The sequence below is a fragment of the Castanea sativa genome, chromosome 11 (genome assembly GCF_040712315.1).
Source record: "Castanea sativa cultivar Marrone di Chiusa Pesio chromosome 11, ASM4071231v1".
NCBI lineage: Eukaryota > Viridiplantae > Streptophyta > Magnoliopsida > Fagales > Fagaceae > Castanea > Castanea sativa.
In genome coordinates, this window is record NC_134023.1 from 26,977,151 (window position 1) to 26,989,932 (window position 12,782).

Sequence of the window (12,782 nt, forward strand, 5' to 3'; positions counted from 1 at the left end):
CAAAGGATCCAAGAACCCAAAGTAGATTTAGAGAAAATCTACAATAGGTTCACCAAGTCCAAGAAGGAAGTTACAGTCAACGACCTTCAAAAGGAAGCCAAAGAAACAAAATCTGAGATTAGAACCCTTAAGCAAGAACTAACCATTCTTAGGGTAGATCACAAAATCCTTAACCAAAGAGTTAAACATTGGGAAAACATCTCATCAAGGCAATGAGGAAGGTCCCTCATTTCAGAACCCTTCTGGTGAAGAAGTAGATGAAATTGTTAACCCTACAGCAGACATGGTCCAAGAACCATCCAGTGAGAAGTTCTTAGATACCATCAGTAGGATTAACTTTCAGAAATGGCATTCCAAAGTCAGGATTGTCATTAGCAAAGATTTTGAATTTGAGGTCATAGCCTTAATAGATTCAGGTGCCAATCTCAACTACATTCTGGAATGAATCATTCCCTCCAAGTACTTCAAGAAGACCAAGGAGAGATTGACATCCGCAAGTGACGGAAAAATGCAGATTGAATTCAAAATCCCAAAAGCCCATATTTGTCAGGACAACATGTGTTTCGAGACCACATTTATCCTTGTCAAGAATATGACAGATAGGGTCATCTTAGGGAACCCTTTTCTGTGTCTATTGTACCCTTTCACAGTGGATAGTGAAGGCCTCACTGCCTATTCATTTGGCCAGTCAGTCAAGTTTGAGTTTCATAGGAGCCCAGAACCTAGAGAAATTAGCACCCTCCAGGAAGTTTCTATCTCCAAGACTCTTAGTACTGTCCGTACCAAAATCCTTCCACCTATTACACTCCATGGTACTAATCAAGCCTAGAACCTTGATCCATTTGTACCAACAACTTCACCTAATGACAATCAAGCAGGGAACCTTGATTTTGCAACAGTTGATGATCCCTTTGGCCCTATTCAGTCCCAAATATCATCTTGCATTCATCATAAAAGTATTTGCTTCTCAATATCCTTTGTTTTCAACAATAAGAGATTTATAAACAATTATTTGAAAACCTCAGCAAATATCTCTTGGCAAGATAAAGAGAAAGCAATTTTTAATATCACTAGTAAGTGGAAAATGACTTCTTCGGCAGAGAAAAGGAACAAGGGAAAAGCACCTGCACAGGGCTAGTCTCAAGACAAGAGGCTTCCAGCAAGAAAGTCTTTTGTAATGCATGAAGGTGCATCCTCTAAGGGAAACCAAAGAGGATCAACATCCCTTCAGAAATTTGTCCCAGCAGAAGTGACATATTTTAGTGGTGACATGGTTGTTATTTTGCAGGAGGTTTTAAACAGGAATTTACAATTCAATGATGGAGCATACACAAATTTACCCTACTCCATTAAATTTATCCTTGATAACCTTCAATCAACCTTCACTAGAAAACACAATAGCCTTTTCCAAAGAACCCTCAAAGCATTAGGAATCCACCTAGTCAACCTTGAGGCAAGAAATTAAGCCATTACTAGTCAACTCTCTGGCAAAGAGGAAATCCATTCAATGGATAAAAAGACTATCATGGGCACTGATTATGCTAGGCTTAGTCTTAAGACTCAAGCTACTCTAAGAAGTGTTGTTGCCAACTTGCCTCCTGAAATACAAACCAGTATTTTAGGATCCAAGGCTATGTTTAAATCACTCGACCAGTGGTTTAAACATTTTAAAATATTGGTCACCACCACTGTTCCTGATCCAGCCAACCCAGATGATACAAATGACATCTTTGTCTAGGATACATGTGAAAAATACTTTGGGAGCAGTCTCAGAGTATATGAGAAAAAGCATCTGTTTCCTGGTCTCCTAATTAATTATGAAGACGGTTCAGACGAAGCGGATAGAAATCCGAGCTGGCTATCCCAGATGTTTGAATATGGTTTTATAAGATTTTTCAGACTAATAGACCATAATCAGATCAGCCAGTTCCCCCAAATCATCCAACAAGTTGTTACAAAGATTACAAGTCCTTTTGTTTTTATCAGATGCTGGAGCACAATCCCACAATGGGACAAGAACAATTGGATGACAGTTCAACCTGCACACCACCTTGTATTCATCAATGGGTACTCACACCAAGGACCCTGGTATGAAGGAAACTCCTATTTATCCTATAGGGAACCTTACCCCCTTGCAGACTGTTGGAGAAACTACTTTAACAATGAAATTCCGGATATCTCAAGATAACTATGGAGTGACTATCATTTCATAGGAAACACAGGCAAAATTTCAGTGTTTACTACCAGGCCATATTCCACCTCCATCAATCTCCAGAGAATTGGTAATAGCAACCCTAGAAGGTTCATTACTCGCGGAATGGATCCAAATTATGAACCATTAATATACAGAGGATACTGTAACCAATATTCTCTCTACCATGAGCATGAGGACAATTACGATCTCCCATGGGATCCCTATGATGGGTATCCATCTGATGCTCCCTCTACAGATTAAGTATTCTAGAAAATAGGAAGGAAGCTCTTAAGATTGATTAGGTTATCAGTCAGCTCCGTAAGAACTTCCCTCCTCCAGTCCTGAGAGCCATTGCTCACAGAACAAGATCTCAGTCCAGTCTAGACTCTGTCCATGTCGCCGAAAAATCTAGCAAAGAATTAAAGATCTTGCCCAGCAGTTGCTTCTCCAATCAAAGCAGCTAGAGTCAGAAGAAAAGGTTTGTCCTGCCTCTTCAGAAGCCTCAATCAATCGATGTCCTTTTGACCCATTCCAAGATTCCCAAGATCCCTACGATGGTTACAATTTGGATAGCGATTAATTCTGGATAGCACCAATCACTATTCGGAACAATCCCAGACATGCTACTATTCATCTACAACACCAGTCACTGTTGGTGAACAGTTAATATTTCGAACAAGTCACTATTCATCTACAACATTAGTCACTGTTTGATGAACAGTTCCAGACAAAAGAAGTCGTATAAGGACGAAAGACAAGTCACAATTCATGAACAGTAACGGTTACTATTCATGAACAGTACTCAGCACTATATTCTAGAAGCACTGTTTACTTTCGGTGGAAAATGTTTTCACCCCCAAGTAAAAGTATTTCACCTTCCATAATTTCAGCAATCTTCAAAAGAATCTAAGGCTCCCTCCAACTATATAAGGCAGCTAAGACTCCATCCTGAAGTAGGTCCTATTTTTAGCTCCAATTTTAGCAAAAACATTCTCCCTTCTCATTACAACCCTTAGTCTTGTAATCAGATGGCAACCCCAGTTTACACTTGTATTACCCTGGTCGGTCTTTACATTTGTAACCAAATGGCCTCAATCGGTCTTTATCTTTGTACTTATATGGCCCCAGTCGGCCTTTGTCTGTAACTTACCCCCTTATATATATATATATATATATATATATATATATATATATATATATATATTATTTTTTTAATTTTTTTTTATTTGACCCTATGGTTCAACTATTAAACCAATGATCCAACTCATAGATCAGGTAAATGTCCGAATTGGGTTTAATAACTATCATTATAGGTCAAATCACTCAATTTATAAAACAATTTCAAGAAAATGAATTTCTATTAGAAAAAGAAAAAGAATCTATTTCTAAAATGAAATAGGATAAAGATAACAATGAATCACTTGCAAAAATTTTAAGGACTAAATTGATGTAATTAATAAATAAGAAACTGACATAATCGATAAGTGAAAGACGATTTTTTTTTGTCGAGAATCTGAAATATGAATTTTAGATTGTATACTATATATCACATGCCAGAACAGTTAGCCCTGTAAATTATATTTATGCTAAACTTTTTCCGTGAAGGAAGTATTTGCTTCCAGTGCCCTGTAAAACACTCACGCTTGACTGACTTGTAGTTTCGTAACAAATCAGAGAGAACAAATAAAAAATTCAGCAAAAGAAAAGGATAAAACAAAACAAATAATAAATAAATAAACAGAATATACTAATCTTCATCGCCTAAATCATGCTTACCCAACACCATTTTATAGATTTTTTATTTGAATAGATGGAAGTGGTCAATATTTCCAAGTTTCTGCACATGATTTTATGCTACACATACTCTGATTTAATTTATTTTATAGATGATGAAGTTTTCTTGCCCCATCAGTCAACCATATCCTGCCTAGATCTTGGACAACATTTCATCTGAAGGCTCCTCATTCACCTGGAAATTTTGATGTGGATATGCTTCCATCAGAATATTTTGAATTTGACCACCACATGACTTTGCCCTCTTCCTCTTCAAAGAACTGAAAACTACATGCCATACACCATGTCATGTGGATATTTCATTGCCTTTCAAAGGCAAAGAAATGGGCCAAAGTGATTCAAGCTAAGTTGTGGGCAAAGAAAATTAGGACTGAAGCATATTGCCTCTAATTTGGTCACGTTCTTCACTTTATTATAGCATTACCGCTGACTTCTAAGCACTTGCGTGCTTATTTGGGCAACTTATACCTCTTTTTTTTAATAAGATATTTCTTTTACACTGTTTGCTATATGTATTTTTTATATCATTAGATCAAGATATTAATTGATATCTTGTATAAGTAAAAATTGAATCACATATTTTTTATTCAACAATAATAAATTTGACTAGTTAAGCTAACAAACTGATAACTTTAAAGTGGGTGAAGAAATTAGGATCGAAGATCGGCTTCAAATTCAACTAACTCTACGCTACGTGTGGTCCAAGATAGAAAAGTTTGGGTCCAAGTAGAAGTAGCATATGCGAATTTGACACGTGATTGTTGGGGTTTCCTCGATAGGAGGACTGTTTGAAGGATTTGTTTTGTCATACTTTTATGGTTCAATATTTCAAAGTGCTAACTTTAACTTTTTTTTAAAGGCTACACCTACACATGCACCGCCACATGATTTTTGTCGTCACAAAAATTCATTGGTTGAAAGAGCGTTGGCGACATGAAGGTTTAACAACCTTCATTGGGGGTGGGGTGGGACGCGGATTCCATTGGACCACTCCATTTTATTCTCGCACCCAAGTTCTTTTTCACCCAAGATTACAGATACCTCAAATCCCTTTCTAAAAAGATAAAAGAATTAAAAAGATTGCCTACCATTTGAGTAGAGGATCTAGTCTTCATCCTTTTCATTTGCAGCTAAACAAAGCTTCCGTCTTTTTTCCAAAAAACAAAAACAAAAAAAGACAAAAACAAGAAAACATAACAAAGCTTCATTTGGACATTGGTTTGCTAAAACAATAGAGAAGAAAATGAAACTCTTAAGAATCTGCCAGTTTTCATGCGTTGCTGGTTTCCCTTGAAATATAAATATCAACTCAAGATTAGAAACAAAAGAGAATGTGAGATTTAATTGACTTCCTCACTTTCTATATCTTAGGAACCAAAGAGAATATGATACTTGATCGCAAAAAAAAAAATAAAGAGAGAGTATTAGATGCACCACTCCCTAACCAACCAAAGAGGAACATTGAACACAAGCTCAATTAATTTATTATGTTCAAGTTTAACACTCCAATATCTTGCCGAACTGACAAGCATGCTGACAGCACGGTTGATTCTTCTAGTAAACAACATGTTCGTTCATTTGGTCCAAGTCCACTACACTCAAACTTAGGTAAGAGGAGATAATGATCTTGCATGATTCGGGATAAATTTTTGTTGAAAATACTATAGATAAAAAATAAAAGGTAAAAGTTAAATAAAATAAGTGACTTATGTGAGACTCACAGATAATAAGAAAAATAAAGAATAAGTTGGTTTATAAGTGCATCCCAAATGAGCACCTATCACATTAAATGTTGATTGACCATATTGAATAGTGGAGACAAAAGGTAGTAGACCCAGAGGTACCGAGGTGCCACGTCACTTCACCCCCTCCATTCACCAACCATAACAGGGAAACGGATCTTGTGGAGTACATGAGTCATTTCACCCATCTGATGGCCCTTTACTCCCGAAATGATGGGCTAATGTGCAAGGTATTCCCTTCCACTCTTGGTCCTATAACAATGTGATAGTTTAATGGACTGGAGAAGGGCTCCATCCGCAACTTTAAAGAACTAATCCAAGCTTTCAGGGCTAGATTCATGACATGTAGCTGAGTGCCACAGCCTATTGATGCCTTGTTGTCCATGACCATGGGAGATGGAGATACTCTGCGAGCTTATTTCGATAGGTATTGGGAGTTATACAATGAGGTCGGGGGAAATAACAAAGAGGTAGCTATGAGTTCATTTAAAATGGGGCTCTCTTTCGATTCCAAGCTAAAAGGGTTGTTAACCAAGCAACCCCTCGAGAATATGCATTAGCTGATGAGGCGTATTAAAGAGTATAAAAGGTTGGATGATGACCAATTGCGAGATCGGGGGAAAGGGCTGATCACTTTTCCTGACAAAAGAGAGAATAGGATGGGAAGTTATCAACAAAGGCTAAGAGGGGGGGGGGGGGGGGACAAAATCCCATTCCCCGAGGAAAGGGGGTAAACCTGACATTTAAGGAGCCTGTACACAAGATCCTGGAGAAGATTAAGCACGAATCGTTTTTCAATTGACCAAGAAAGATGAGTGGAAATCCGACAAGAAGGAACTAGAACCTATATTGTACTTATCACAGTGAGAAAGGGCACACCACCAAGCAATGCAAGACCTTCAAAGACCATTTGGGGGGGGGGGGGGGATAAAATCCCATTCCCCGAGGAAAGGGGGTAAACCTGACGTTTAAGGAGCCTGTACACAAGATTTTGGAGAAGATTAAGCACGAATCGTTTTTCAATTGACCAAGAAAGATGAGTGGAGATCCGACAAGAAGGAACTAGAACCTATATTGTACTTATCACAGTGAGAAAGGGCACACCACCAAGCAATGCAAGACCTTCAAAGACCATTTGGAGCAGTTAGCTAAGGCTGGCCACTTGAGGGAGTATGTGGTCTGTCAAGGGGTTGGAACCTCAGGGCAAGCATTTGGTGGCCAAGGAAAAGTGATGCTTCTACCCCTCAATATAATCGAGATCATATATGTTGCCTCAAACACAAGTGTTGCTATTTGCCGACGTAAGAGGGTGCTCAACATTACACCGCAGCAAGAGTCAGAACCAACTAATCAGCTATAAAAGTAAGCAAGAATGGGTAAGGAAAAGATAGCCTTTGATGACGAAGATCTAGAAGGGACGATGTAGCCACATAGCGATGCGCTAGTTGTGACCCTCTAGATTGGGGGGTTTGTCATGAAGAGGGTAATGATTGATTAGGGGAGCAGGGGCAAAATCATGTATCCCAACCTATATAAGGGACTAGGGCTGAAAGACGAAGATCTCACCAAGTATGATACACCTTTAGTGAGCTTTGATGGGAAGATAGTGATACTGATAGGTCAGATCAAGCTACATGTGTTCACAAAGGGAAAAGAAGTAATGGTAAACGTCATCGTGGTCCATGCCTTCTCCCCATACACAACCATATTAGCTCGGCCATGGATACACGCAATGGGAGCCATATCGTCCACACTACATTTGAAAGTGAAATTCCTGACCGATTATGAGATAGTTGTAGAATAGGGTGATTAGAATACGGCTTGGCAATGCTTAAAAGCTACAATTTTCCACGAGGGCAAGTAGAAAGGGCAACTTGACTCATCCCCACCATTATAGCAATTACAATGCCCCAACCAAGATAACAGGGTTGACAGTGTAGAAGATTTAGATGACGTCTACATCCTTCCCGAGCAGGATAGATATTTTCAAGTGGGTAAGAGCCTTCCCATCTCGGAAACAGTAGGACTTTTACTGTCACTGATGTAGAATTTGGATGTGTTTGCTTGTAGTCTATATGATGTCTCTGGAGTGGAGCTTGACTTTATAGTTCACCGATTAAATGTGGACCCTTCTCATCCTCCCAAGAAACAAAAGTCGAGGAAATCTGCCAAGCCTCATGCCATAGTCATGAAAGAAGAGGTGGAAAAGTTGAAACGAGCAGGGGCTATTAAGGAAATGTTTTTTCTAGAATGGCTTACCAACATAGTGATGGTGAAGAAGAAAAATGGGAAGTGGAGGTTTTATGTGGACTTCACTGATTTAAACAAGGCATGCCCAAAAGATCAATTCCCCGTCCCAAAGATAGAGCAACAGATCAACGCCACATATGGGCATCCATAGATGAGTTTCCTAGATATGGTCAAAGAAAAATAATTAAATTCTAAAAAATATGTTTAAAACATGTTATTTAAGCTAAATACATTGGGTTAATGTACTTAGCTAATTATTTGGCTAATAAAATATTTGTGGATTTCAAATTCTATGTTCATAAACATAGAATGAATATATATATGTGTGTGTGCGCGCGCGCGCGCGCGTGAGTTGGGTTGAAGTTACACCTTTTGTAATTTTAATCACTATTACACTACTCAATTTCTTTTATCGGATGTGAATTCAAATTCATTATTACATTTTCTTCTTATATTCTCCATGCTTGTAAAATATCAAAATGATCAAAGATCAATAACTGTATCATCTATCAAATGTTTAAACTTCAACTTAAAAAAAAAAAATTCTAAAACTATGCATAAAATATAAATTTATAGATTGAATAGTAAGCATCTAATTAGCACGGAATTTATCATATGTGTTAAAAACATAGAGAATATCTAATCTAGCAATGAGATTTTTTAAATATTAATTCAATAAAATATTATTAAGTGATATAATATTGCATAAAGTTACACTCAAGTGTAACTTGAATCCAACTAAGAGAGAGAGAGAGAATGGAGGCAACCCAAAATGGTAAATCAATATTAATTAGTATCAGAATATTTCATTGGATAGTAGCACTTGTTGGAAGTTGTACAAATAATTCGAACATTGCTATATCACCTTAACATTGCTAGATTCTCTAAGCCTTGCATCATCCATAAAGTTTCTGTGCGTTGCCAATTTCATTTGTTTACATCATATTTTATATTATTTCACTTTCTAATTATCTTATTTTATTGTTAGAGGAGAAGTACAACCGTAGTAGTCAACGGGCGTGTTTCAGACTCAACTGCCCCCCTACCCCTACAAACCCGGTTATAACTATTTTTTTTTATAGATCACGGGAATTTTTTTTTTTTTTTTTTTTAAAAGAGCAGCCAACCGATTATATTGAAGATGTGCTGGGGGCAAAAATCAAAAATTAAAAATCAAAATTATAATGATCAAGTAAGACAGGAATGGAAAAACAAGTAAAATGCAATAAAGCCACACTCCAAACAAGGAGAGTATGGCAGAAAAAAAGACTAAATCTCTAGTAAGGACCGTCCACATCCCTCAAAATATCTACCATTCCTTTCACTCCAAATACACCACGTCAAACAATGTAGCACTAGTCTCCAAAGGCCTACATTGCGGTGACGCCCTAACTTACCTTCCCAATATTACGCCCTAACTTACCTTGCCAATATTCAAACCCGGTCCTAACTATTGACATATCAAAGCACAACACACGTCAAAACGTATATAGTTAAAGAAATAAGACTCAACTATCTCTGTTTGCTGCACAAAGCTAGTAGAGTATGACAGAACAGGTAGTTTTGCCATGGAAACAATAAGGTATACACATTCCCATGAAAACAGAACTCAGATATGCTACCAAAAGCGTTGTTATCCCACACCCACAAAGTAGACCATGACATAGCTTGCAAAGGAAAAAGGATGCAAGGAAAGGGGAGAGCCTGAGCACAAAAATTCCATTAATCCCTCAGAGCAGAGGACTCAATCAACAGCGATTTTACAAGCAACCATGCTGATTTTGCACTGAACCTAGAAAATAACAATATACTAGAGATGCTAGAATTAAAAAAAACATAACAAATTTATCTGCTTTTAAAACCAACAATAATAGAGTCGGTTTAACTTACAAATTTAATTCAGTAATTCACCTCGCAAGAAGAATACTTTCCCATATGACAGAATATGTATAACTATAAACAATCACAGAAAATTTGCTGCCCTACTTGGTCAATAGGTAGTTATTATTCTACTTTAGCTGGCACTGCATTTCCTTATAAGATCCACTGTTGTATATCAAAAACTGTGAAGAATTTCTCAATCGGGTTCTCCACTATGTATTACACCTATGGACTATGTTAAATCTGATTCTCATACTAACCAACTGATGACAATGCCTGTAAGGAGTTGGATTCCTGGGAAAATGCTGCAATCAACTTTTCCTTTGTCAGTTGGTCAGATCCTTGAGACTTGATTACAAATGTATGTAACACAGTGTCATTTGCTGCAGAGAGTTTGGACTCAACAACAGTAACTTGTGCCTCTTTGAATGCTTGGATGACCCTTGATGCAGGGTGTGAATCCAAAGGACAGCTCACCTTAACAATAACCTCATCTTGGGCAGCATGAATATCAACATCAGGAACTCGATACAAATTTTCAGTGTTTGGGTTACCCTCCAAAGCTGATACATCTCTTGAAGAGCTCCCAAGGTTTTCCCTCTCCGCTTCCATGATCTTAAGCTTTGCCTGCAGTTCATTGATGTAAGAAATGGCATCTCCCAACAAGGAGGCTTTGTCCATCTTGGAGATATTGGGTACTACAGCTCGTAATGCATAGAACCGCTGATTCAGCTTCTCCCGCCGCTGCCTCTCTGCCTCTACATGATTGAGCGGTTCTTCTCTTCCATTTGCAGGCTTTCTACCTCGTTTCCTGGGCCTCCTTTCATCGGCTGCAGTTGCCCGTTCTTCCTTGCAAGAAGCTTCAACATCTGAATGCTCAGATTCAGCACTAATTGGCCGGGAAATCACAGAAGGCCTAGAGGTGGCCCCTGAAAAATCAATTTGCATTTGCACCTGCTTTTGTGGCTGGTAGTTGTTTAGCCGAAATTCTTCCCTAGCTCCATTAACAAGCTCCTGTAAGTTATTGGGGGCATGCGGACCATAAATTTCTGCTGGACCTCCCTGTTTCACACCATGAATATGTCCCCAACTTGAACCATGGATACCATTTCGTGGGCTAGGGTATGCAATCTTACTCCCATTAGGGTAGGCTTCCCATGGCCTCTCTTCCATTTTTCTAATAGCAAGCTTCTCTCTGTAATGGGGACGGTCCAAGTTACCCAAGTTCAATTCCTGCCCAAAAATCTTTGGAATTCCTTCCACTCTATCCACAATCCCCAAATTTGTAAAAGGGGTATTTTCATCTTTCTTCTCGTTAATCACCGACAACACTGGCACCGAGTTAATCCTTCCAGGAGAGGGATGTGTTGAGAATGAAGATCTTATGGACTGCAACAATTCCAAACTTTCACCCACAGATCTCACTGAACCCAATTCAAAGACACCCCCATCAGTTGGGACTAAAACAATGGTCTGGATACCAGCAGATTTAGCAAGGAAGGACCGTACACAGTAATCAGACTGTGATTTCAGTATGTCAGTGAGCCAAACATGTTTCCCGGATGCAAAACACTTGCCAGGACCACCCTCCCCACGAGGGAAGGAGAAATACATGGATGCAAGAAAGAACATCTCTGTATCAGTAACTCTGTCCAATCCTAAGGCATAATTATCCTCATCTGATCCCCCAAACAATGTGTGCAGCTTTTGAAGCACCCTTTTCCTCATCTTCTGCTGAGCCTCATCCTCAAGCCGACGATTGAGAATTTGCATAGCTTGGGACTCCTCACCCTCCCTAGGCTCCCTACAAGATCCATCCCCCCAACCCAAAACCCAATCCCCGGACTTAGACCTTGAAAGTTGCCAAAAGATTGCATAATTCCAGCTGAAATTCAAGGCGCTGGGGCGGTCCACAAGATCCGAAAGCTTGTTTTGCAAATTCTCATCGCTCCCCACAGCCATTAACAAATTCTCATTTGAAACCGAGCTTGATATCAAGTAATCATAAGCCCGAGTACCCAGAACCGCTGCAACCATGGTCTTATCCTCATCATTCCACACCCCACCACCCAAACCCATCTCAATCTTCATCTCTAAAACCCACCAATATTAACTCTTAAAAATCTTAATATCTTCAATACCCAGATCAAATCTCAGTCCCAAAAAACCCTTGGCGCTGTTAAAAACCCATGTTTCTTTAGCACCAGCCCTCAAATCCCGACCAAAACCCACATAGTTTTCTTAAGCCATAACTACAAATTCAGATCTCACAACCTCTATATCTAAGTAATATAAAAAGCAAACCCAGAAAAAAAAAAAAAAAAAACCAAACCAAACCAAACCAAAATATAAAGGTATTGGAAGATAATACACACCGGTTTTGGCTAACAAAATGGGATTCTGATGATGATGCTGCAGCTGCGACCGTTGGATAAGACAGCAGGGTGACAAATAATCTCAGGTAACAGTATAAACAAACATTCCCAGAAAAACTGAAAGATGTTCAATTGGGGAAATATAATAATTTTCTCGGAAAACAAACAAAGAAACAAGCTATAGACAGTTCAGAAACAACAGCGAAAGCAAAAGCCTTCTCTTTCTCTCTTCTTTCTAGCAAAGTGAAGGTCAGACTCAGAGTGTGTGAGAGAGAGATACAAATGAGGTTTTTCATTCCTTTTTTTCATTTCTTCTTCTTTTGTTTTTTTTAGTTTTTTCTCTTTCTTTTTCCTTTTTTTTATATTTATTATTTTTGTAAATGTTAGTAACTCTTAACCATGGTTAGAGTCAAGGTCAGAAATTAACCAGGATTATATGGTTGGAGGTTGAGAAGTAGTCGGCAAGAGATTTGTGTTGGTTTTCTTTTGGTTTGTTTGTTTGTTTGTTTGTTGGGAGCTGAGCAACACAGTAGGAAACACCTGAAA

General features: G+C 38.5%; 1 protein-coding gene across 1 annotated transcript; it reads right to left on the minus strand.

Annotated features, from left to right (window-relative positions):
- Positions 1 to 9,663: 9,663 nt before the first annotated feature.
- LOC142617235 (transcription factor MTB1) lies at positions 9,664 to 12,572 on the minus strand. The gene has a single exon (XM_075790005.1). It carries the CDS (start codon positions 11,950 to 11,952, stop codon positions 10,117 to 10,119), a length of 1,836 nt encoding a protein of 611 aa, XP_075646120.1. The 5' UTR covers positions 11,953 to 12,572; the 3' UTR covers positions 9,664 to 10,116.
- Between the last annotated feature and the right edge of the window lie 210 nt (positions 12,573 to 12,782).